The sequence below is a fragment of the Clarias gariepinus genome, chromosome 19 (assembly GCF_024256425.1).
Source record: "Clarias gariepinus isolate MV-2021 ecotype Netherlands chromosome 19, CGAR_prim_01v2, whole genome shotgun sequence".
In the NCBI taxonomy this organism is placed as follows: domain Eukaryota; kingdom Metazoa; phylum Chordata; class Actinopteri; order Siluriformes; family Clariidae; genus Clarias; species Clarias gariepinus.
The window spans coordinates 3,040,390-3,064,664 of record NC_071118.1 but is presented as its reverse complement, the minus strand read 5'-3'; the positions used below and the strand labels follow the sequence as shown (position 1 = coordinate 3,064,664).

Genomic DNA, 24,275 nt, shown 5'->3' with positions numbered 1-24,275 from the left:
AGGTAAGCTCATAAAGCGATGTACCCATCATGCATTGTGGCCACTGTACAAGCCTTTGCAGGGAATTTTATAATCTCGGGTTGTTTCAGTTGATCAGGTGTAGGCTTAGCAACGTTATGTGGCAATACAATGAAGTCAGCTGACGACCTGAATGTACTGAATCAATATTTAAGAGAGTGAAGGTGCATGGTTAAAACAACAACAACTGAAATTTAAAGTTAAAGCTTTGTTTAATAGGTAAATAAGACCATTTCCCCATGCACACACACACTGTGATAAGAGCATTAAAAGTCATCTTGGGTAACTGAAGCATTTAAATTTATAAAATGTTGACACATTGTGTGAACCAACCATCAATTACTAATTGGTTTACCCAAATTTTTATTTATACAAGCAACAGTTGGTTGATTTAAGGGATTTAATAGGTATTCATCCTTCTGATTTGACAGTTTTCTATTAACTGTGAACTTTGTGTAAGATGTATAAAAAGAAAAGAGTACATGGCCTTGTATCTAGTGGCCGGGACTCAGTCAGCATGTACTACGCTTATTTACATTTAAAATTAGAAGAGATGCTGACACAGTTTCCATCTCTCCTCATCACTTTCCCCAAACTTTATTGTTAAACCTTTATTTCTGACACAGAAATTGAGAGTGGAATGCAATAAAAACATGCATAAATGATACACTTTACAGAAGGTCAGGTTCCCCATGTCCACTTAGAAGAGCTTTCTTTGCTTCTGGGCCTTCCTTGGTCTCCAAAGCCTTTCTCAGATTCTGCCAAAATAAACCTGTGTCTTCTCCATGTTTGGGCCATTTAAAGTAAGTCTTCTTCTTTACCAGCTGACGCATCCGATAGTAAGGAGACAGCTGAAGGGTAGGAATGTCCTCCAAAAATATCAGGATTAATACATCTTTCTTTTCATCAAACAGTCTAAAGTTAGCCATCTGGATTTCCTTGGAGCACCACGTGCTTCTTAAATAATTATGCGTGATCAAGCATATGGTCTTACGACTGCTGTATATCCCATCCATGATGTTGTCTATGATGGATCTTCCTGGCTCAAAGTCTCTATGATGTAGACAGAGTCTCCAGCCCTGTTCGTCTTCCAAATTAGGAATAAGTTCTTCGACAACCCAAGGTTCGTCCTGGGCGTTGTAGGAAATGAAGGCATCGTATTTGAATTCATGTTGCTGGTGCATCTGTTTCCGTTTGCTGTCATACAGGAAGGCGAGGAATAGGTAGTACGCATACAAAACCTGCCAGCGCAAGAACTGATAAATGAATGACCCCAGAAGAGTCAGCATAACTATGACAGAACTGAGTACAAACATGATGAAGTCTATATTCACGTTACACGACTCTATGTTCATGTCTAAAATGCTTTTACCTCTCAGAGATAAAGGGTAGCTACAAGTATATCGATTCAGGTAAAGAACCTGGGTGTAATTACTGGTTAAAGCCCAGGTGATAAAAAAAGCATTGTTGCAGTCACAAGTGAAGGTGTTTTTCTGCAAGTCGAGATATGTCAGATGAGGGAGTGACTGAATCAACGTTTGATTGATGACGTCTAACTTATTCTCAGGCGCTCTCAAGGCCGTAAGCCTAGAAAGGTTTGCATTAATTAAGAAATTCAGAGAATGAATCTGAGCACTGCTGATGATAAGCTTCCTCAGATTTGGGATCGGGTGGAAAACTTCTGCGGTTAAGGAGTCGTCGTCTGTGAACACGTTCTTTGAGAGGTCTAAAAACCAAAGGTTAGGAGTGGACTTGAACGTATCAGGATGGAGATTATTCAGGTTCATGCGTCCACCGTAGAACATTGTTAAGGAAGTTAAACCTTGAAGCAGATTTGAGGGGAATTTACCAAAACTTCGTCTTTGACTATGAATAGACAAAATGGTCAAAGAATTTAATTTAAAAAACGGGGGATTTTGCAACTTATCATCATCGTAATGAATGACATTGCTACGCAGTTCTAGGGTTTTCAGGTTAGGCATGCCAAAGAACACAGCTGGGTCTTTTATAGTTTTACCCGTTATCCTGTTAGAGTGAAGTAACAAGTCTGTTAGATTTGTCAGCCCTGAAAATGCATGTGGTTCAATCTCAAAAATCTGATTGTCACCGAGATCAAGGGTTCTAAGACTAGACAAACTCTTAAAGCTCTCCTTACGAATCTTGCTTAACTTATTATATGTCACTTGCAAAAACTTTAAGGAAGGAAGGCCTTGTTGAAAAGCATCGATCGTCAATAATTTATTCGTCCCCAGCTTTAAAATTTCAAGATTATTCAAATCTTTAAACACACATTGAAAAAGTTTTGAAATTTTGTTGCTGTACAAATATAGCGTATTTAACTGTGTTAAATTAGCAAAGTCTGTACAGGTTAAATGACTAATACTGTTTCTACTGAGATCTAGATGCTCAAGCATCAGAAGATTTTGAAACGAATTGTTGACCTCGCTGAGTTTATTAACTTGTAGATAGAGTGTCTTAAGCTGTGTTAGCTTTTTAAATATGGGCGCAGAAATAGTAGATATTTCGTTATCTCCAAAGTCTAGCTCTGTCAAGTTAGAGCAGGGATCGAGCATATGAGCTGTCAGTTTTAAGATTCTGTTGTGCAGCATGCGTAGCACCTTGAGTCCAGGCAAGCATCCAGACTTTAAAAGAGTTTGTGGGTTCATCCATTTCAGTTCGCTTAATCTGAGTTTATACAAGGAAGCCCAGGTGATGTTTTGAAGTACTGCAGTTAGGTACTCCTCTGGCATGTGTACTCCGGTCAGATTCAGTGCTTTTACAGAATTCAGAAAAGCCTTATCAGTAATATTCCATAGCATAGTCCCGTTCCGACCACAGTGTGATAAATCAAGGTAATCCAGATTTGGGAAGATGTTCTCAGTGATTTGGAACTTGGTCAATGGATTGTAAGACAAATCAATCTTTTTCAGTGACAAAGCCATCCTTGACAAGTCGTATGAGTTGAAAGCGTCAAATTTGTTGCTTCCGATAAGCAATTCCTCCAAGTTTGGAGACAAAAGTACTGGTCTGACGTTGGCAATCTGTCTGAGGTTATTTTCCGTAAGGTTCAGGATGGTCAAACTCCGAAGAGTGTTAAAAGCATATTTGTCAATGCTTTCGATTAAATTTCCATCAAAACGCAGCACTTGCAGGTTGACAAGACCGTCCAGTACACCTCTTGCCACCGTTTTCAACTTGTTGTAGGCCAGATTAAGTTTAATCAAGTTGGGAAAATGCTTTGCAGTACCTTCTTCTATCTGTGAGATGTTACTGTTAGATAAGTTGAAACCTCTTAAGTTCCAAAGGTCCTCAAAGTCTCCAGCTCTGATGTTTGAAAAGTAGTTGAAGGACATGTCTATGAATCTGGCATTGCTGGGTATCGGGGAAGGAATCGTATAAAAGCCCATTTTATAGCAAAGAACTTTTAACTCCTGAGTGTTGTTTAAAGCACCCGAGACGGTGCAGTTTGTTAATGAAAACGCACTGACTTGGAACATGAAGATGTATATACTGAGAAGAGCCAGTGCTTGCCAGAACATTGTTGCCTGGAAACACACCATTTTTTTATTTGTGGATGTCTTGCTCAATTTCAGATAGCCTTATTGAGCAAGAGCTGTAAAGAAAAATCATATAAATCTCTCAGATTTATTTTGTGGGAAAGATTCTATCTAGTTCTGGAAAAACAAAATGCAGATTCATATACAGTAAAACTTCATTATATCTGGATATCAAGGCAGATACTGTATGCAACTTTAATTTAGTATAAAGTTAATACTAAAGCAGTTTAATCCACCAGACTGACTTAGGGTTATACAACATTATTTTAATGAAGGAGGAAATTTGAGAAGTCATTTTGGTTTTGCAATGGCTTTACATAATTATTCTTATACTATTTTAATCTTTAATCAATTAATTTTAAGATAATTCAGGTAATACCTTTTTAAAAAATAAACAACTTCTACTACTAATGATAATAATAATAATAATAATAATAATAATGATAATAATATGGCCTGAAAACCATTTTAGTCTTTTTAATCATAGTATTAAACAGGCTCATAACATCAAAACAATGTTACTTTTGTGCTACTATTAGAAAATAAACATGAAAAGGACTATACCTTCTTTTCTCCTAAACCACTTGAATGGTTTCCGAAAGCTTGTTTAACCATGACATGAGGAAGTATGTCATATAAGGGAAAGAATACAGAAGTATGTCCACTGTCTCACTTGGAGAAAGAAAAAAACAACAACAACCCTGTGGTGGTTCATTTCACTACAGTTACACATCACCCACACCACTGGGTGGTGCCCATAATAAGTTTGTAGAAGCTGGAGAACGAGCCAGTGCTTCCAGTCCACCTGTAGGCCACTGAGATGATGTTTACCACTTACAGTAGTTCACCTGACTTTGTTTAAACTCTCTGTGTGTAGTTCTTTTGTGAGAGCTGTGCAGAAGTGATCATTTAAGGCAGTTTTACTTAGAGCGCCTTTTGGAACTTGTGGTATGGTGAACCACCTTCCTTCTAAAAAATACACATCTTCTTCTAAATAACACTCTTTTGATTGACAAATTAATTATAGCTTCTGCCTTTCTGCCTTTAGACAAGGACACATCCCCCATTTCTCATTTGTGACACTATGGGGTCCGGCCCTAGACCGATCAGGGGGTGTGGCCAGACCTTTTGCAACACACTAAATGATTTTTATGGGGTGGCAATCTAGGGTGGAGCAAAATAATAATATGCAGCCATAATGTGGTGCCCCTTGTATGTGCATGGTGTGATTTACAGATGACATAAAAGTCACCCACCAACTTACATACTGTAACATATATGATCCAATACAATATCATCATGATACCTAATCGCTGTTCCGATTCAATATATGTGTGTGTGTAAAAGAAAATCGAATTTGGAGTCAGTGTGGCGATACATCAATCTCCATACAAAAGAATTGTAATATGTACTGTATATTATTGATCTACAGTGTTTAAAGTGACCAAAGAATTGGCCATGTGTCTCTTTTAGGTTGGCTCTGGTATTGTACATGCATAGAAACCAGACTGAATCTTATGGAGACCAGAGGTGAAAAAAATCTGATACATTCAATGAGGCCCCATCAGTAGAGAACAACGATACACTGTTATGTATAAGTAAATTAGTAATGACTCCTTATTAACATTCTATCTATAAACTTACTTTTAATTGAAAAAAAGCCATTATGTGAACTACCCTCACAAACTGTATGAGAATTGTATGTTGTAGCCTCAACTGCACTCACCCAAAGATAATTACTACTACTACTACTACTAATAATAATAATAATAATAATAATGGCCTGAAAACCATTTTAGTCTTTTTAATCATAGTATTAAACAGGCTCATAACATCAAAACTATTACTTTTGTGCTACGATTAGAAAATAAATATGAAAAGGACTATACCTTCTTTTCTCTTAAACCACTTAAATGGTTTCTGAAGTTTTGTTTAACCATGACGTGAGGAAGTATGTCATATAAGGGAAAGAATACAGAAGTATTTCCACTGTCTCACAACAACCATGTACATTAGTAGTACTTTTGTTGACTTAAAAACACCTTAAATGCCATTTTTTTCCATTTGTTTTTTTACTAGAGGGCATATAGAGCCATTACAGGAGCATCTCATAGAGTGCTGCGTGACCACCAGTGCTAATGCAATAGAGCGTTTGTGGTCACATGGCCAGAGGCTAACTATGAACGACAGTGCCTGGGTCTTTACATCCAACATATATTTATTCTATGAAAACCACATGGCGTATTGAGTGAATTTACAATAACCATTCTTCCTTGCGGAACTCGAGCATGGTGAATGATAAGATTTCTATTGTCCATTGTTAAAGAGTAACTGCCTGGTTCCCTCAGTCTTGTTTTTTCAAGCGTGTTTCAGAGATTAAAGGCATATTTTAATATCAATATATAAAATTGTCATCAATTTCTGTCATCAAAAAATCACTAGTTTTGTAACATGCCAACGGATATGATCTCTCGTTGTATTTAAGTGATGTTCTTCAGCTCTTTAAGCCCGGTGTACCACTTAAAACACATCGGACAACTCGTTGCAGCATCCCCATAAACTTGCCGAATTATGTCAAACGTCTCTGTGGCAGATTTGCTCAGCTTTAAACAGAATTTTTACATTCACTCTTTGTTCCAACTTGCTGTCCACAATGAAATAGCAGACATAGTAATAATGCAAGCGGTCAGAATGGTACCGGTTGCACAGCTCCTGCTAGCCCACCCTAAAACAGCTTCAACGCTTCTGGGAAAGCTTTCCACAAGGTGTAGGAGTGTGTTTATAGAAAATGTTAACCTTTCTTTCAGAAGTGTGTTAGTGGGGTCAGACATTGATGTTGAACAAGAGGGCCTGGCTCACAGTCTCTGCTCTAATTAAACCCAAAGGTGTTCTATCGGGTTAAGGTCACGACGCAGTAGGCCAGTCATGTTCTTCCACATCCATGTCTTTGTGAACCTTGCTATGTGCACTGCTGCTTAGTCATGTTGAAACAGGAAGTGGACATCCCCAATCTGTTCCCATAAATCTTGGCAAGTGCCCAACTGAGACTCGACCATCGGGTTGCCAGACAGAGAACATGTCTCCACTGCTCTAGAGCAGGGGTCTCCAAACCAGTCCTGGAGGGCCAGTGACCAGCAGAGTTTGTTGTCACCTGTGACAGCTGTGTTGGACACTGGCCCTCCAGGAGTGGATTTGAAGAGCCCTGCTCTAGAGTCAAGTGGCGGTATGCTTTATCCGATGCTTTGGACTGCACTTTGTGATTTAAGGCTTGGACGCAGCATGAAAATCCATTTCATGAAGCTCTCCATGCCTTGTTCATAAGCTAATCTACAGGCCACATGAACTTTAGAGGTCTGTAGTTATAATCGCCCAGGGGGTTGTTAGTCTTTGAGCTGCTCCCATCAAGAGGTTGCCACAGATGACCATCTGATCACCCCACAAGAAATTTTTGGCACAGGTTTTATGCTGGATGATCTTTCTGACGCAACCTTCCCATTTTATCCAGGCTTGGGACCAGCACTGCATCCATTGGCTGGGGTGTGGCCTGGCATCCTATCACTCTACCACACTGGAATTCACTGAGCTCCTGAAAGCGATCCATTCTTTTACATGTTTGTAGAAGTGGTCTGCATGCCTGGGTGCTTGATTTTATACAGCTGTAACCATGCAAATGATTGAAACACCTGAATTCAATCATTTGGATGGGTGCTATGCCTTTTTATGCAGTAGTTCTATTTTAAGAAGGTGCTAAAAGTCTAGAGGTATTTTTCCTCACCAGAGTTGTTTAGCCTTGGCTGGCAAACATGTGTCTCTTTGCGTGGTGTTTACATGCCGAGTTAGCTAGCATGCTAAAACAGTTACACACGAAGTGCTTGTTTATTCATTAGGTTTTAGTTTTAAAAACATTAATGCTATTTTCTAATATTACGTTTAAGTATTACAGATAAGATAACTTGCTTTTTTTTTTAGCTAACTCATTAGCTTGGTTGTATAGAGCTGAGCTGAGCTAAATAGCCTCGGTACAAACTCAATAATAATAATGATATAAATAAACTTGTGGACCCACCATTTGCGAAAGGAACCATTTAGGTGGTAGTGAAGGTCGAGGGCCTCGATGGACCAGACGAGAGCAGCAGAAGCTTTTCTGGGGGACGTGGAATGTCATTTCTCTGTCGTCACATTGAGTGACATATGTTATGACCCGCAAGATGTTGGTCGCTGCATGTGTTTTGTATGTGTGTGTGTTGCTGTGCTTTGGCGCGCATTTGTATTGTGTCTAGGTCACGCGGCGTTCCAGAATCCACTCCAGGTTTTCTGACCTCCGCTACACTGGCATCTACCTCACCCGCAGCACAGTCGCTTCCGCCCTGAGGGTGACGTCATTAACTTGAGACCATTCATAAACCAGTGAGAGTCGCGAAAAAGGAAAGGCGTGTAGACGAGGCGTTGGTTTTATTTGAGAGAGAGAGAGCGCGACAGACAGACAGACAGACAGGGGGAGTTTTTGATTTGTGATTGTGACTTTTTGATCTTGGACTGTGTTTTTTGCTTTTGTTTATTGCCTCCCATACACTTCGATTATTGCTTTGCCCCTTGTTTATTTGTTTGTAGATAACATCACTGTATGTTTGTGCACTCACCGGTAGTAGGGGTGACATTTGAGATTTTTATTATCAATGTTTTGAGATCACATTTAATCATTTCTCCATCTCTCTCCAGGTGGCGATCCTATAAATCCCCTAGAAGGAGTTTAGCAAATTCCATTGTGTGTGTTTTGCAAATGACCCAATATAACTGACTTTCTTTTGAGTAGAGCCCATGACATGCAATGCAAAAGTTGTTTCGCTCAATGAGCGCTCAATCTGCACCAGGTTTCACATGTATACAAGCAAGTGTGTATGAACCATGCAGCAAAATGCAGCCCGGGGACCAGCCGCGCAGCCGTCCTAATGGCAGCAGAATCCAACCTGCCTGCAGATTTTCATGACCTTTTGAACATGTTAAGACCCCCAAAAAATCACAGAGAAACACTCCAAAATTCTTGTGGACAGCCTTTCAAGAAGAGTGAATGCTGTTATAGCTGCAAAAGGGAGACCAGCATGAGAAAATAAATATTAAATATTGAATTATATGTATTTGGATACAAGGTCATTGTACGTTTGGCTAAAAAAAATTTCTCCATGGAAGTATGAAAGTATATGTTTATTGCGTTGTCAGAGGGGTCTATTTCAATATTGGCAGATTGGCCTGACTTAAGCAAAGCCACCAATTAAGGGCATTTGAATTGACATGAATTGCGTTCATTATTGTCTTATCGCATATAATAAATTAGCATGTTCAGAGATTACTTAATTGCTTGATGAAGCTGCATTTTAAAAAGAAATCAGAGCTATGTGCAATAAAGAAAGTAAAGCCCAATCCCAATTCTACCCCTTACCCGTACCCGAAATTTTCAACATGGCTGCTCACTCGAGCAAGCAGACCCATAAATGTAACTAATTTTTGCCATTAATAAGGATTTTTATGACAAGTTTTCATTATATGTATATTACCTTTAGTCTTGTGTTTGTGTTTATGGTGATGTTTTGTAAAGAAACGTTTGCAAAAAAATCGCTAAAGTTTGCTAGCGGATAGCACCGATTGCGCGATATTACAAAAATATATTTTTATGTCATATACACTTTACTGCATGCTACAAACAAATATGAAAGTTCAGTAGTGTCATGTTGCTGGTACAAAGGGGGTCGGACACAAGCGCAGGTGCAGTTACCAAGAGTGTTTTATTTAATTATTACTAGTTGAAACAAAAGGTCTTTGTAAACATAAATCAGAATATCCTTATCCTCCCAGGATACAAGGGTGTGGGGTTTAGACCCGCGACTTCGTGGTCGGTTCACTCCTGGGGAACACGTAAAGTACTCTTGGTCATGACATACAAACACAAACAGATTTTCTCACACAGAACGGTGGACGGACAGGAAGCTACGGGGTCGACTGGATTAAATAGGGGAGCACATAAGGGAAACACAGGTGACACTAATTTAGAACTAATAACGGGACACATACACACAGACACACCAGGGGGAGACAAAGCTACGGCTCAGTCCGGAGACCCCGATCTTCCTCCCTGAGACCGCGGTGGCACAGGTGTTACAAGTAGCACGGCAGTTTGCCGAGCATTTGATAACGCATTGTTTGTTTTGCTTACGGCCATACTGTATGTGTACATGTAAATTAAAGGATACGTATGATGACATATAACAGTGTTGTAGTGGTGTCCCATTTCTTAGGGGAAATGTTTTAACCTTTCCACTTCGTTTCAGCGAGGGGTAGGGGAAGGGGTAGAAAATAGAATTGGGATTGGGCTTACGAGTATTTCCATACACACACACTGTGATGAGAGCATTAATAGTCATCTTGGGTAACTGAAGCATTTGGATTTATAAAATGTTGACGCATTGTGTGAACCAACCAACAATTACCAATTGGTTTAACCCATTTTTTATTTATACAAGCAATAATTGGTTGATTTAAGAGATTTAATAGGTATTCATCCTTCTAATTTGACAGTTTTCTATTAACTGTGAACTCTGTGTAAGATGTATTAAAAGAAAAGAGTACATGGCCTTGTATCTAGTGGCCGGGACTTAACCACAGAAAAGAAACCACAGAGACGTGCCATTTAGCACTACTTGGAATAATGAAGACTCAGTCAGCATGTACTACGCTTATTTACATTTAAAATTAGAAAAGATGCTGACACAGTTTCCATTTCTCCTCAGACTTTCCCCAAACTTTATCATTAAACCTTTATTTCTGACACAGTGTTTGAGAGTGGAATGCAATAAAAACAAATTTCTTTATAAAAAAAAAATGCATAAATGATACACTTTACAGAAGGTCAGGTTTCCCATGTTCACTTAGAAGAGCTTTCTTTGCTTCTGGGCCTTCCTTGGTCTCCAAAGCCTTTCTCAGATTCTGCCAAAATACCCCTGTGTCTTCTCCATGTTTGGGCCATTTAAGGAAAGTCTTCTTCTTTACCAGCTGACGCATCCGATGGTATGGAGACAGCTGACAGGTAGGAATGTCCTCCAGAAATATCAGGATTAATACGTCTTTCTTTTCATCAAACAGTCTAAAGTTAGCCATCTGGATTTCCTTGGAGCACCACGTGCTTCTCAAATAATTATGCGTGATCAAGCATATGGTCTTACGACTGCTGTATATCCCATCCATGATGTTGTCTATGATGGATCTTCCTGGCTCAAAGTCTCTATGATGTAGACAGAGTCTCCAGCCCTGTTCGTCTTTCAAATTAGGAATCAGTTCCTCAACAACCCAAGGTTCGTCCTGGGCGTTGTAGGAAATGAAAGCATCGTATTTGAATCCGTGTTGCTGGTGCATCTGTTTCCGTTTGCTGTCATACAGGAAGGCGAGGAATAGGTAGTACGCATACAAACCTGCCAGCGCAAGAACTGATAAATGAATGACCCCAGAAGAGTCAGCATAACTATGACAGAGCTGAGTACAAACATGATGAAGTCTATATTCACGTTACACGACTCTATGTTCATGTCTAAAATGCTTTTACCTCTCAGAGATAAAGGGTAGCTACAAGTATATCGATTCAGGTAAAGAACCTGGGTGTAATTACTGGTTAAAGCCCAGGTGATAAAAAAAGCATTGTTGCAGTCACAAGTGAAGGTGTTTTTCTGCAAGTCGAGATATGTCAGATGAGGGAGTGACTGAATCAACGTTTGATTGATGACGTCTAACTTATTCTCAGGCGCTCTCAAGGCCGTAAGCCTAGAAAGGTTTGCATTAATTAAGAAATTCAGAGAATGAATCTGAGCACTGCTGATGATAAGCTTCCTCAGATTTGGGATCGAGTGGAAAACTTCTGCGGTTATAGAGTCGTCGTCTGTGAACACGTTCTTTGAGAGGTCTAAAAACCAAAGGTTAGGAGTGGACTTGAACGTATCAGGATGGATTTTATTCAGGGTTATGCGTCCACCATAGAACATTGTTAAGGAAGTTAAACCTTGAAGCAGATTTGAGGGGAATTTACCAAAACTTCGTCTTTGACTATGAATAGACAAAATGTTCAGTGAATTTAAATAAAAAAATGGGGGATTTTGCAACTTATTATCATCGTAATGAATGACATTGCTTCGCAGTTCTAGGGTTTTCAGGTTAGGCATGCCAAAGAACACAGCTGGGTCTTTTATAGTTTTACCTGTTATCCTGTTAGAGTAAAGTAACAAGTCTGTTAGATTTGTCAGCCCTGAAAATGCATGTGGTTCAATCTCAAAAATCTGATTGTCTCCAAGATCAAGGGTTCTAAGACTAGACAAACTCTTAAAGCTCTCCTTACGAATCTTACTTAACTTATTATAAGTAAATTCCAAACACTTCAAAGAAGGAAGGCCTTGTTGAAAAGCATCGATCGTCAATAATTTATTCGTTCCCAGCTTTAAAATTTCAAGATTATTCAAATCTTTAAACACACATTGAAAAAGTTTCGAAATTTTGTTGCTGTACAAATATAGCGTATTTAACTGTGTTAAATTGGCAAAGTCTGTACAGGTTAAATGACTAATACTGTTCCTACTGAGATCTAGATACTCAAGCATCAGAAGATTTTGAAACGAATTGTTGACCTCGCTGAGTTTATTAACTTGTAGATAGAGTGTCTTAAGCTGTGTTAGCTTTTTAAATATAGGCGCAGAAATAGTAGATATTTTGTTATCTCCAAAGTCTAGCTCTGTCAAGTTAGAGCAGGGATCGAGCATATGAGCCGTCAGTTTTGAGATTCTGTTGCGCCGCATGCGTAGCACCTTGAGTCCAGGCAAGCATCCAGACTGTAAAAGAGTTTGTGGGTTCATCCATTTCAGTTCGCTTAATCTGAGTTTATACAAGGAGGCCCAAGAGATGTTTTGAAGTACTGCAGTGAGGTCCTCCTCTGGCATGTGTACTCCGGTCAGATTCAGTGCTTTTACTGAATTCAGAAAAGCCTTATCAGTAATATTCCATAGCATAGTCCTGTTTCGACCACAGTGTGATAAATCGAGGTAATCCAGATTTGGGAGGATGTTCTCAGTGATTTGGAACTTGGTCAATGGATTGTATGACAAATCGATTTTTTTCAGTGACACAGCCATCCTTGACAGGTCGTATGAGTTGAAAGCGTTAAATTTGTTGCTTCCGATGAGCAATTCCTCTAAGTTTGGAGACAAAAGCACTGGTCTGACGTTGGCAATCTGTCTGAGGTTATTTTCCGTAAGGTTCAGGATGGTCAAACTCCGAAGAGTGTTAAAAGCATATTCGTCAATGCTTTCGATTAAATTTCCATCAAGACGCAGCACTTGCAGGTTGACAAGACCGTCCAGTAAACCTCTTGAGACAGTTTTCAACTTGTTGTAGGCCAGATTAAGTTTAATCAAGTTGGGAAAATGCATTGCAGTACCTTCTTCTATGTTTAAGATGTTATTATTAGATAAGTTGAAACCTCTTAAGTTCCAAAGGTCCTCAAAGTCTCCAGCTCTGATGTTTGAAAAGTAGTTGAAGGACATGTCTATGAATCTGGCATTGCTGGGTATCGGGGAAGGAACCGTATAAAAGCCCATCTTATAGCAAAGAACGTTTAACTCCTGAGTGATGTTTAAATCGGCCGAGACGGTGCAGTTTGTTAATGAAAACGCACTGACTTGGAAACTGAAGATGTATATACTGAGAAGAGCCAGTGACATTGTTGCCTGGAGACAAACCATTTTAAATTTGTGGATGAGTTGCTCAACTGAATTGCTCAATTTCGATATCTTCTTCTTGTGCAATAGCTATAAGGAAAAAAGAAAGATTCTATCTAGTTCTGGAAAAACAAAATGCAGATTCATACAAATCATTATTATATCTGGATATCAAGGCAGATATATAATTTTCATTTAGTATAAAGTTAATACTAAAGCAGTTTAATCCACCAGACTGACTTATGGCTATACAACACTATTTTACAGAAAAACTATCTTTTTTTTAAATTGAAAAGGAAATTTGAGAAACAAAGTTATTTTTTGTTTAGCATTGGCTCCACATAATAATGCTTATGCTATTTAAATCTTTAATCAATTTATTTTAGGATAATACAGGTAATACTATTAAAAATACTACTAAAAACATAATTTAAAATACTTTTAAAAAACAATTCTACTACTACTACTACTAATAATAATACTAATACTCATAATAATAATAATTATTATTATTATCATAGTATTAAACAGGCTCATAACAACAAAACAATATTACTTTTGTGCTACCATTCAAAAATACATATGGAAAGGACTATACCTTCTTTTCTCCTAAACCACTTGAATGGTTTCCGAAGGCTTGTTTAACCATGACATGAGGAAGTATGTCATATAAGGGAAAAAATACAGAAGTATGGCCACTGTCTCACTTGAAAAAAAAATAACCCTGTGGTGGTTCATTTCACTACAGTTACACATTACTCACACCACCAGATGGTGCCCATGACAAGTTTGTGGAACCTGGTGCCGGTGCTTCCAGTCCACCAGTAGGCCACTAAGATGATGTTCACCACTTAGTTTCCCTATCTTTGTTTAAACTCGCTGTGTGTAGTTCTCAACCACCCAACCCACACTCGTCCACCAGGTTGCCACAGACAGAGAAGCATGATTCATCACTCCAGAGAACATTTCTCCACTGCGCTAGAGTCCAGTGGCGGTGTGCTTTATCCGATGCTTTGGATTACACTTTGTGATATAAGGCTTGGATGCAGCAGCTCGGCCATGGAAATCCATTTCATGAAGCTGTCTATGCACTGTTCATGAGCTAATTTAAAGGCCACATGAAGTTTGAAGGTCTGTGGCTATTATTGCACAGGTGGCATCCTATCATGAATGTTGTTAATCTTTTAGCTGCCCCCATCAAGGTGTTGCCAAAGCTGACCATTCTATCACGGTACCACACTGGAATTCACTGAGCTCCTGAAAGCGACCCATTCTTTGATACATTTGTAGAAGCTTTCTGCATGCCTGGGTGCTTGATTTTATACACCTGTAACCATGGAAGTACAGAAGCGCATTGCATTCACAATGAAAAAAAAAATCACAGGAATTATCCTATGATTTAATATTTCATAATTTTGACTTACTAACTTATAATCATGACTTATTAAGTAATAATTATGTAATTTTATAATAATTTTGTACATGCATAGTAACCAGACTGAATCTAATGGAGACCAGAGGTGAAAAAATAAAAAAAGGTATCTGATACATTCAATGAGGCCCCATCAGTAGAGAACAATGATACACTGTTAAGTATAAGTACATTAGTAATGACTCCTTATTAACATTCTATTTATACACTTACTTTATACTACATTCTATCTATACACTTACTATAAACTACCCTCACAAACTGTATGAGAATTAAATGCTGTAGCCTCAACTGCACTCACCCAAAGATAATTATTACTAATGATAATAATAATAATAATAATGGCCTGAAAACCATTTTAGTCTTTTTAATCATAGTATTAAACAGGCTCATAACATCAAACTATTACTTTTGTGCTACCATTAGAAAATAAATATGGAAAGGACTATACCTTCTTTTCTCCTATACCACTTAATTGGTTTCTGAAGTCTTGTTTAACCATGACGTGAGGAAGTATGTCATATAAGGGAAAAAATACAGAAGTATTTCCACTGTCTCACAACAACCATGTACATTAGTAGTACTTTTGTTGACTTAAAAACACCTTAAATGCCATTTTTTTCCATTTGTTTTTTTACTAGAGGGCATATAGAGCCATTACAGGAGCATCTCATAGAGTGCTGCGTGACCACCAGTGCTAATGCAATAGAGCGTTTGTGGTCACATGGCCAGAGGCTAACTATGAACGACAGTGCCTGGGTCTTTAAATCCAACATATATTTATTCTATGAAAACCACATGCCGTATTGAGTGAATTTACAATAACCATTCTTCCTTGCGGAACTCGAGCATGGTGAATAATAAGATTTCTATTGTCCCATGTTAAAGAGTAACTGCCTGGTTCCCTCAGTCTTGTTTTTTTTAAGCGTGTTTCAGAGATTGAAGGCACATTTTAATATCAATATATAAAATTGTCATCAATTTTTCTTATCAAAAAATCACTAGTTTTGTAACATGCCAACGGATATGATCTCTCGTTGTATTTAAGTGATGTTCTTCAGCTCTTTAAGCCCGGTGTACCACTTAAAACACATCGGACAACTCGTTGCAGCATCCCCATAAACTTGCCGAATTATGTCAAACGTCTCTGTGGCAGATTTGCTCAGCTTTAAACAGAATTTTTACATTCACTCTTTGTTCCAACTTGCTGTCCACAATGAAATAGCAGACATAGTAATAATGCAAGCGGTCAGAATGGTACCGGTTGCACAGCTCCTGCTAGCCCACCCTAAAACAGCTTCAACGCTTCTGGAAAAGCTTTTCACAAGGAGTGTGTAGGAGTGTGTTTATAGAAAATGTTAACCTTTCTTTCAGAAGTGTGTTAGTGGGGTCAGACATTGATGTTGAACAAGAGGGCCTGGCTCACAGTCTCTGCTCTAATTCATCCCAAAGGTGTTCTATCGGGTTGAGGTCACGACACAGTAGGCCAGTCATGTTCTTCCACATAAAACTCACTCATCCATGTCTTTGTGAACTTTGGTATGTGCTTAGTCATGTTGAAGCAGGAAGTGGACATTCCCATAAATCTTGGCAAGTGCCCAACTCAGACTCGAGCATCGGGTTGCCAGATAGAGAAGCATGATTTATTATTTCAGAGAACATGTCTCCACTGCTCTAGAGCAGGGGTCTCCAAACCAGTCCTGGAGGGCCAGTGACCAGCAGAGTTTGTAATTCACCAACACCTAAACACACCCACTGAATCTAGTAATTAACATTAGTTAAAACAGCTGTGTTTGAGAAAAAGAATCACCTGTGACAGCTGTGTTGGACACTGGCCCTCCAGGAGTGGATTTGAAGAGCCCTGCTCTAGAGTCAAGTGGCGGTATGCTTTATCCGATGCTTTGGATTCCGGCCATGGAAATCCATTTCATGAAGCTCTACAGGCCACATGAACTTTAGAGGTCTGTAGTTATTATCGCACAGGTGGTTGTTAGTCTTTGAGCTGCTCCCATCAAGAGGTTGCCACAGATGACCATCTGATCACCCCACAAGAAATTTTTGGCACAGGTTTTATGCTGGATGATCTTTCTGACGCAACCTTCCCATTTTATCCAGGCTTGGGACCAGCACTGCATCCATTGGCTGGGGTGTGGCCTGGCATCCTATCACTCTACCACACTGGAATTCACTGAGCTCCTGAAAGCGATCCATTCTTTTACATGTTTGTAGAAGTGGTCTGCATGCCTGGGTGCTTGATTTTATACAGCTGTAACCATGCAAATGATTGAAACACCTGAATTCAATAATTTGGATGGGTGCTATGCCTTTTTATGCAGTAGTTCTATTTTAAGAAGGTGCTAAAATTCTAGAGTTTTTTTTTTCTCACCAGAGTTGTTTAGCCTTGGCTAGCAAACATGTGTCTCTTTGCGTGGTGTTTACATGCCGAGTTAGCTAGCATGCTAAAACAGTTGCACACGGAGTGCTTGTTTATACATTAGGTTTTAGTTTTAAAAACATTAATGCTATTTTCTAATATTAAGTTTAAGTATTACAGATGAGATAGCTTGCTTTTTTTTTTTTAGCTAGCTCATTAGCTTGGTTGTATAGAGCTGAGCTGAGCTGAATAGCCTCGGTACAAACTCAATAATAATAATGATATTAATAAACTTGTGGACCCACCATTTGCGAGAGGAACCATTTAGGTGGCAGTAAAGGCCGAGGCCTCGATGGACCAGACGAGAGCAGCAGAAGCTTTTCTGGGGGACGTGGAATGTCATTTCTCTGTCGTCACATTGAGTGACATATGTTATGACCCGCAAGATGTTGGTCGCTGCATGTGTTTTGTATGTGTGTGTGTTGCTGTGCTTTGGCGCGCATTTGTATTGTGTCTAGGTCACGCGGCGTTCCAGAATCCACTCCAGGTTTTCTGACTGTCGCTACACTGGCATCTACCTCACCCGCAGCACAGTCGCTTTCGCCCTGAGAGTGACATCATCAACTTGAGACTATTCATAAACCAGTGAGAGCCGTGAAAATAGCAAGGCGTGTAGGCGAGGCGTTGGTTTTATTGGAGAGAGAGAGAGCATCAGACACACAGACAGACAGACAGAGGGAGTTTTTGATTTGTGGCTGTGACTTTTTGATCTTGGACTGTGTTTTCTGCTTTTGTTTATTGCCTCCCATTCACTTCGATTATTGCTTTGTCCCTTGTTTATTTGTTTGTAGATAACATCACTGTATGTTTGTGCACTCACCGGTAGTAGGGGTGACATTTGAGATTTTTATTATCAATGTTTTGAGATCACATATAACCATTTCTCCATCTCTCTCCAGGTGGCGATCCTGTAAATCCCCTAGAAGGAGTGTAGCAAATTCCATTGTGTGTGTTTTGCAAATGACCCAATATAACTGACTTTCTTTTGAGTAGAGCCCATGACATGCAATGCAAAAGTTGTTTCACTCAATGAGCGCTCAATCTGCACCAGGTTTCACATGTATACAAGCAAGTGTGTATGAACCATGCAGCAAGATGCAGCCCGGGGACCAGCCGCGCAGCCGTCCTAATGGCAGCAGAATCCAACCTGCCTGCAGATTTTCATGACCTTTTGAACATGTTAAGACCCCCAAAAAATCACAGAGAAACACTCCAAAATCTTGTGGACAACCTTTCAAGAAGAGTGAATGCTGTTATAGCTGCAAAATGGAGACCAGCATGAGAAAATAAATATTAAATATTGAATTATATGTATTTGGATACAAGGTCATTGTACGTTTGGCTAAAAAAAATTTCTCCATGGAAGTATGAAAGTATATGTTTATTGCGTTGTCAGAGGGGTCTATTTCAATATTGGCAGATTGGCCTGACTTAAGCAAAGCCACCAATTAAGGGCATTTGAATTGACATGAATTGCGTTCATTATTGTCTTATCGCATATAATAAATTAGCATGTTCAGAGATTACTTAATTGCTTGATGAAGCTGCATTTTAAAAAGAAATCAGAGCTATGTGCAATAAAGAAAGTAAAGCCCAATCCCAATTCTACCCCTTACCCGTACCCGAAATTTTCAACATGGCTGCTCACTCGAGCAAGCAGACCCATAAATGTAACTAATTTTTGCCATTAATAAGGATTTTTATGACAAGTTACAAAGAATCGCTACAGTTTGCTAGCGAATAGCACCGATTGCGCGATATTACAAAAATATATTTTTATGTCTTATACACTTTACTGCATGCTACAAACAAATATGAAAGTTCAGTAGCACGGCAGTTTGCCGAGCATTTGATAACGCATTGTTTGTTTTGCTTACGGCCATACTGTATGTGTACATGTAAATTAAAGGATACGTATGATGACATATAACAGTGTTGTAGTGGTGTCCCATTTCTTAGGGGAAATGTTTTAACCTTTCCCCTTTCCACTTCGTTTCAAGGGACAAGAGAAAGCGGCGAGGGGTAGGGGAAGGGGTAGAAAATAGAATTGGGATTGGGCTTAAGAGTATTTCCATACACACACACTGTGATGAGAGCATTAATAGTCATCTTGGGTAACTGAAGCATTTGGATTTATAAAATGTTGACGCATTGTGTGAACCAACCAACAATTACCAATTGGTTTAACCCATTTTTTATTTATACAAGCAATAATTGGTTGATTTAAGAGATTTAATAGGGATGCATTCCTCTGATTTGACAATTTTCTATTAATTGTAAACTCTGTGTAAGATGTATGAAGAGAAAAGAGTACATGGCCTTGTATCTAGGGGCCAGGACTCAGCCACAGAACAAAAACCACAGAGACGTGCCGTTCAGCACTACTCGGAATAATGAAGACTCAGTCAGCATGTACTATGCTTATTTACTTTGAAAATTAGAAAAGTTGCTGACACAGTTTTCTTCTCTCCTCATCACTTTCCCCAAACTTTATTTTTGAACCTTTATTTCTGACACAGTGTTTGAGAGTGGAATGCAATGAAAAAAAATTCCTTCATGAAAAAAAAAATGCATAAATGATGCACTTTACAGAAGGTCAGGTTCCCCATGTCCACTTAGAAGAGCTTTCTTGGCTTCTGGGCCTTCCTTGGTCCCTAAAGCCTTTCTCAGATTCTGCCAAAATACCCCTGTATCTTCTCCATGTTTGGGCCATTTAAGGAAAGTCTTCTTTTTTACCAGCTGACGCATCCGATAGTATGGAGACAGCTGATAGGTAGGAATGTCCTCCAGAAATATCAGGATTAATACATCTTTCTTTTCATCAAACAGTCTAAAGTTAGCCATCTGGATTTCCTTGGAGCACCACGTGCTTCTCAAATAATTATGCGTGATCAAGCATATGGTCTTACGACTGCTGTATATCCCGTCCATGATGTTGTCTATGATGGATCTTCCTGGCTCAAAGTCTCTATGATGTAGACAGAGTCTCCAGCCCTGTTCGTCTTTCAAATTAGGAATCAGTTCTTCAACAACCCAAGGTTCGTCCTGGGCATTGTAGGAAATAAAGGCATCGTATTTGAATCCGTGTTGCTGGTGCATCTGTTTCCGTTTGCTGTCATACAGGAAGGCGAGGAATAGGTAGTACGCATACAAAACCTGCCAGCGCAAGAACTGATAAATGAATGACCCCAGAAGAGTCAGCATAACCACGACAGAGCTGAGTACAAACATGATGAAGTCTATATTCACGTTACACGACTCTACATTCATGTCTAAAATGCTTTTACCTCTCAAAGATAAAGGGTAGCTACAAGTATATCGATTCAGGTAAAGAACCTGGGTGTAATTACTGGTTAAAGCCCAGTTGATAAAAAAAGCATTGTTGCAGTCACAAGTGAAGGTGTTTTGCTGCAAGTCGAGATATGTCAGATGAGGGAGTGACTGAATCAACGTTTGATTGATGACGTCCAACTTATTCTCAGGCGCTCTCAAGGCCGTAAGCCTAGAAAGGTTTGCATTAATTAAGAAATTCAGAGAATGAATCTGAGCACTGCTGATGATAAGCTTCCTCAGATTTGGGATCGGGTGGAAAACTTCTGCGGTTATAGAGTCGTCGTCTGTGAACACGTTCTTTGAGAGGTCTAAAAACCAAAGGTTAGGAGTGGACTTGAACGTATCAGGATGGAGATTATTCAGGTTCATGCGTCCACCGTAGAACATTGTTAAGGAAGTTAAACCTTGAAGCAGATTTGAGGGGAATTTACCAAAACTTCGTCTTTGACTATGAATAGACAAAATATTTAGTGAACTTAGATAAAAAAATGGGGGATTTTGCAACTTATTATCATCGTAATGAATGACATTGCTTCGCAGTTCTAGGGTTTTCAGGTTAGGCATGCCAAAGAACACAGCTGGGTCTTTTATAGTTTTACCTGTTATCCTGTTAGAGTAAAGTAACAAGTCTGTTAGATTTGTCAGCCCTGAAAATGCATGTGGTTCAATCTCAAAAATCTGATTGTCTCCAAGATCAAGGGTTCTAAGACTAGACAAACTCTTAAAGCTCTCCTTACGAATCTTACTTAACTTATTATAAGTAAATTCCAAACACTTCAAAGAAGGAAGGCCTTGTTGAAAAGCATCGATTGTCAATAATTTATTCGTCCCCAGCTTTAAAATTTCAAGATTATTCAAATCTTTAAACACACATTGAAAAAGTTTTGAAATTTTGTTGCTGTACAAATATAGCGTATTTAACTGTGTCAAATTGGCAAAGTCTAAACAGGTTAATATACTAATACTGTTTCTACTAAGATCTAGATACTCAAGCATCAAAAGATTTTGAAACGAATTGTTGACCTCGGTGAGTTTATTGATTTGTAGATAGACTTTCTTAAGCTGTGTTAGCTTTTTAAATATGGGCGCAGAAATAGTAGATATTTCGTTATCTCCAAAGTCTAGCTCTGTCAAGTTAGAGCAGGGATTGAGCATATGAGCTGTCAGTTTTGAGATTCTGTTGCGCCGCATGCGTAGCACCTTGAGTCCAGGCAAGCATCCAGACTGTAAAAGAGTTTGTGGGTTCATCCATTTCAGTTCGCTTAATCTGAGTTTAAACAAGGAAGCCCAGGTGATGTTCTGAAGTACTGCAGTGAGGTCCTCCTCTGGCATGTGTACTCCGGTCAGATTCAGTGCTTTTACTGAATTCAGAAAAGCCTTATCAGTAATATTCCATAGCATAGTCCTGTTTCGACCACAGTGTGATAAATCGAGGTAATCCAGATTTGGGAGGATGTTCTCAGTGATTTGGAACTTGGTCAATGGATTGTATGACAAATCGATTTTTTTCAGTGACACAGCCATCCTTGACAGGTCGTATGAGTTGAAAGCGTTAAATTTGTTGCTTCCGATGAGCAATTCCTCTAAGTTTGGAGACAAAAGCACTGGTCTGACGTTGGCAATCTGTCTGAGGTTATTTTCCGTAAGGTTCAGGATGGTCAAACTCCGAAGAGTGTTAAAAGCATATTCGTCAATGCTTTCGATTAAATTTCCATCAAGACGCAGCACTTGCAGGTTGACAAGACCGTCCAGTAGACCTCTTGAGACCATTTTCAACTTGTTGTAGGCTAGATTAAGTTTGATCAAGTTGGGAAAATGATTTGCAGTACCTTCTTCTATGTTTAAGATGTTATTATTAGATAAGTTGAAACCTCTTAAGTTCCAAAGGTCCTCAAAGTCTCCAGCTCTGATGTTTGAAAAGTAGTTGAAGGACATGTCTATGAATCTGGCATTGCTGGGTATCGGGGAAGGAACCGTATAAAAGCCCATCTTATAGCAAAGAACGTTTAACTCCTGAGTGATGTTTAAATCGGCCGAGACGGTGCAGTTTGTTAATGAAAACGCACTGACTTGGAAACTGAAGATGTATATACTGAGAAGAGCCAGTGACATTGTTGCCTGGAGACAAACCATTTTAAATTTGTGGATGAGTTGCTCAACTGAGTTGCTCAATTTCAAAAATCTTCTTCTTGTGCAAGAACTGTAAATAAAAATGATATAAATCTCTCAGGTTTATTTTGTGAGAAAGATTTTATCTAGTTCTGGAAAAACAAAATGCAGATTCATACAAATCATTATTATATCTGGATATCAAGGCAGATATATAATTTTCATTTAGTATAAAGTTAATACTAAAGCAGTTTAATCCACCAGACTGACTTATGGCTATACAACACTATTTTACAGGAGCTAGGGCTGGGCAGTTAATCGAAAAGTAATCGAAATCGACATTCAGAACCTATAATCGATTAAATTTTCCCAGGTCAATTATTTCAATTACTTTCCCTTAGAAAACACTATCGCGTGTGGAGTCATATGACCCCGCTCCGTTACGTTATTCCGCCAACATGTCGAGCATGGAGAGCTTAAACACTGAGACAACTGAGCAACAAGAGCAAAAATCTCTCACTTATAATATGTGAGCATATTTACTGTACAAAACTTGTCATTGAACTATGAGAGCAAAAAAATAAATAAATAAATTAAAAATCGTTCATTAATCGTAATCAAGTTAAAATGTTCAATTAATCGAGATTTTGATTTTAGGCCAAATCGCCCAGTCCTAACAGGAGCACAATCTTTTTTTTTTTTAAATTGAAAAGGAAATTTGAGAAACAAAGTTATTTTTTGTTTAGCATTGGCTCCACATAATAATGCTTATGCTATTTAAATCTTTAATCAATTTATTTTAGGATAATACAGGTAATACTATTAAAAATACTACTAAAAACATAATTTAAAATACTATTAAAAAACAACAATTCTACTACTAATAATAATACTAATACTCATAATAATAATAATTATTATTATTATCATAGTATTAAACAGGCTCATAACAACAAAACAATATTACTTTTGTGCTACCATTCAAAAATACATATGGAAAGGACTATACCTTCTTTTCTCCTAAACCACTTGAATGGTTTCCGAAGGCTTGTTTAACCATGACATGAGGAAGTATGTCATATAAGGGAAAAAATACAGAAGTATGGCCACTGTCTCACTTGAAAAAAAAATAACCCTGTGGTGGTTCATTTCACTACAGTTACACATTACTCACACCACTAGATGGTGCCCATGACAAGTTTGTGGAACCTGGAGAAGGTGCCCGTGCTTCGAGTCCACCTGTGGGCCACTGAGGTCATGTTCACCACTTAGTTTCCCTATCTTTGTTTAAACTCGCTGTGTGTAGTTCTCAACCACCCAACCCACACTCGTCCACCAGGTTGCCACAGACAGAGAAGCATGATTCATCACTCCAGAGAACATTTCTCCACTGCGCTAGAGTCCAGTGGCGGTGTGCTTTATCCGATGCTTTGGATTACACTTTGTGATATAAGGCTTGGATGCAGCAGCTCGGCCATGGAAATCCATTTCATGAAGCTGTCTATGCACTGTTCATGAGCTAATTTAAAGGCCACATGAAGTTTGAAGGTCTGTGGCTATTATTGCACAGGTGGCATCCTATCATGATTGTTGTTAGTCTTTTAGCTGCCCCCATCAAGGTGTTGCCACAGCTGACCATTCTATCA

The 24,275-nt window shown here is 38.9% G+C and overlaps 2 protein-coding genes and 1 pseudogene across 2 annotated transcripts; all 3 read right to left on the bottom strand.

Annotated features, from left to right (window-relative positions):
* Positions 1-53: 53 nt before the first annotated feature.
* Positions 54-4,245, bottom strand: LOC128507120 (toll-like receptor 13). Its single transcript, XM_053477765.1, has 2 exons — positions 4,140-4,245; positions 54-3,631 (listed from the first exon to the last, which is right to left on the bottom strand). Exon 2 carries the CDS (start codon positions 3,576-3,578, stop codon positions 690-692), a length of 2,889 nt encoding a protein of 962 aa, XP_053333740.1. The 5' UTR covers positions 3,579-3,631; positions 4,140-4,245; the 3' UTR covers positions 54-689.
* Positions 4,246-10,118: 5,873 nt separating this feature from the next.
* Positions 10,119-13,979, bottom strand: LOC128507119 (toll-like receptor 13; annotated as a pseudogene).
* A 5,430-nt stretch (positions 13,980-19,409) lies between these two features.
* Positions 19,410-23,700, bottom strand: LOC128507211 (toll-like receptor 13). The gene is made up of 2 exons (XM_053477927.1): positions 23,639-23,700; positions 19,410-22,720 (listed from the first exon to the last, which is right to left on the bottom strand). The coding sequence occupies exon 2, from the start codon at positions 22,651-22,653 to the stop codon at positions 19,774-19,776; it is 2,880 nt and encodes a 959-aa protein (XP_053333902.1). The 5' UTR covers positions 22,654-22,720; positions 23,639-23,700; the 3' UTR covers positions 19,410-19,773.
* Positions 23,701-24,275: the final 575 nt, after the last annotated feature.

What these genes read in the sequence shown, in the direction of transcription:
- LOC128507120 (XM_053477765.1), bottom strand. Translation starts at nt 3,578, where the DNA reads ATGGTGTGTTTCCAGGCAACAATGTTCTGGCAAGCACTGGCTCTTCTC.
- LOC128507211 (XM_053477927.1), bottom strand. Translation starts at nt 22,653, where the DNA reads ATGGTTTGTCTCCAGGCAACAATGTCACTGGCTCTTCTCAGTATATAC.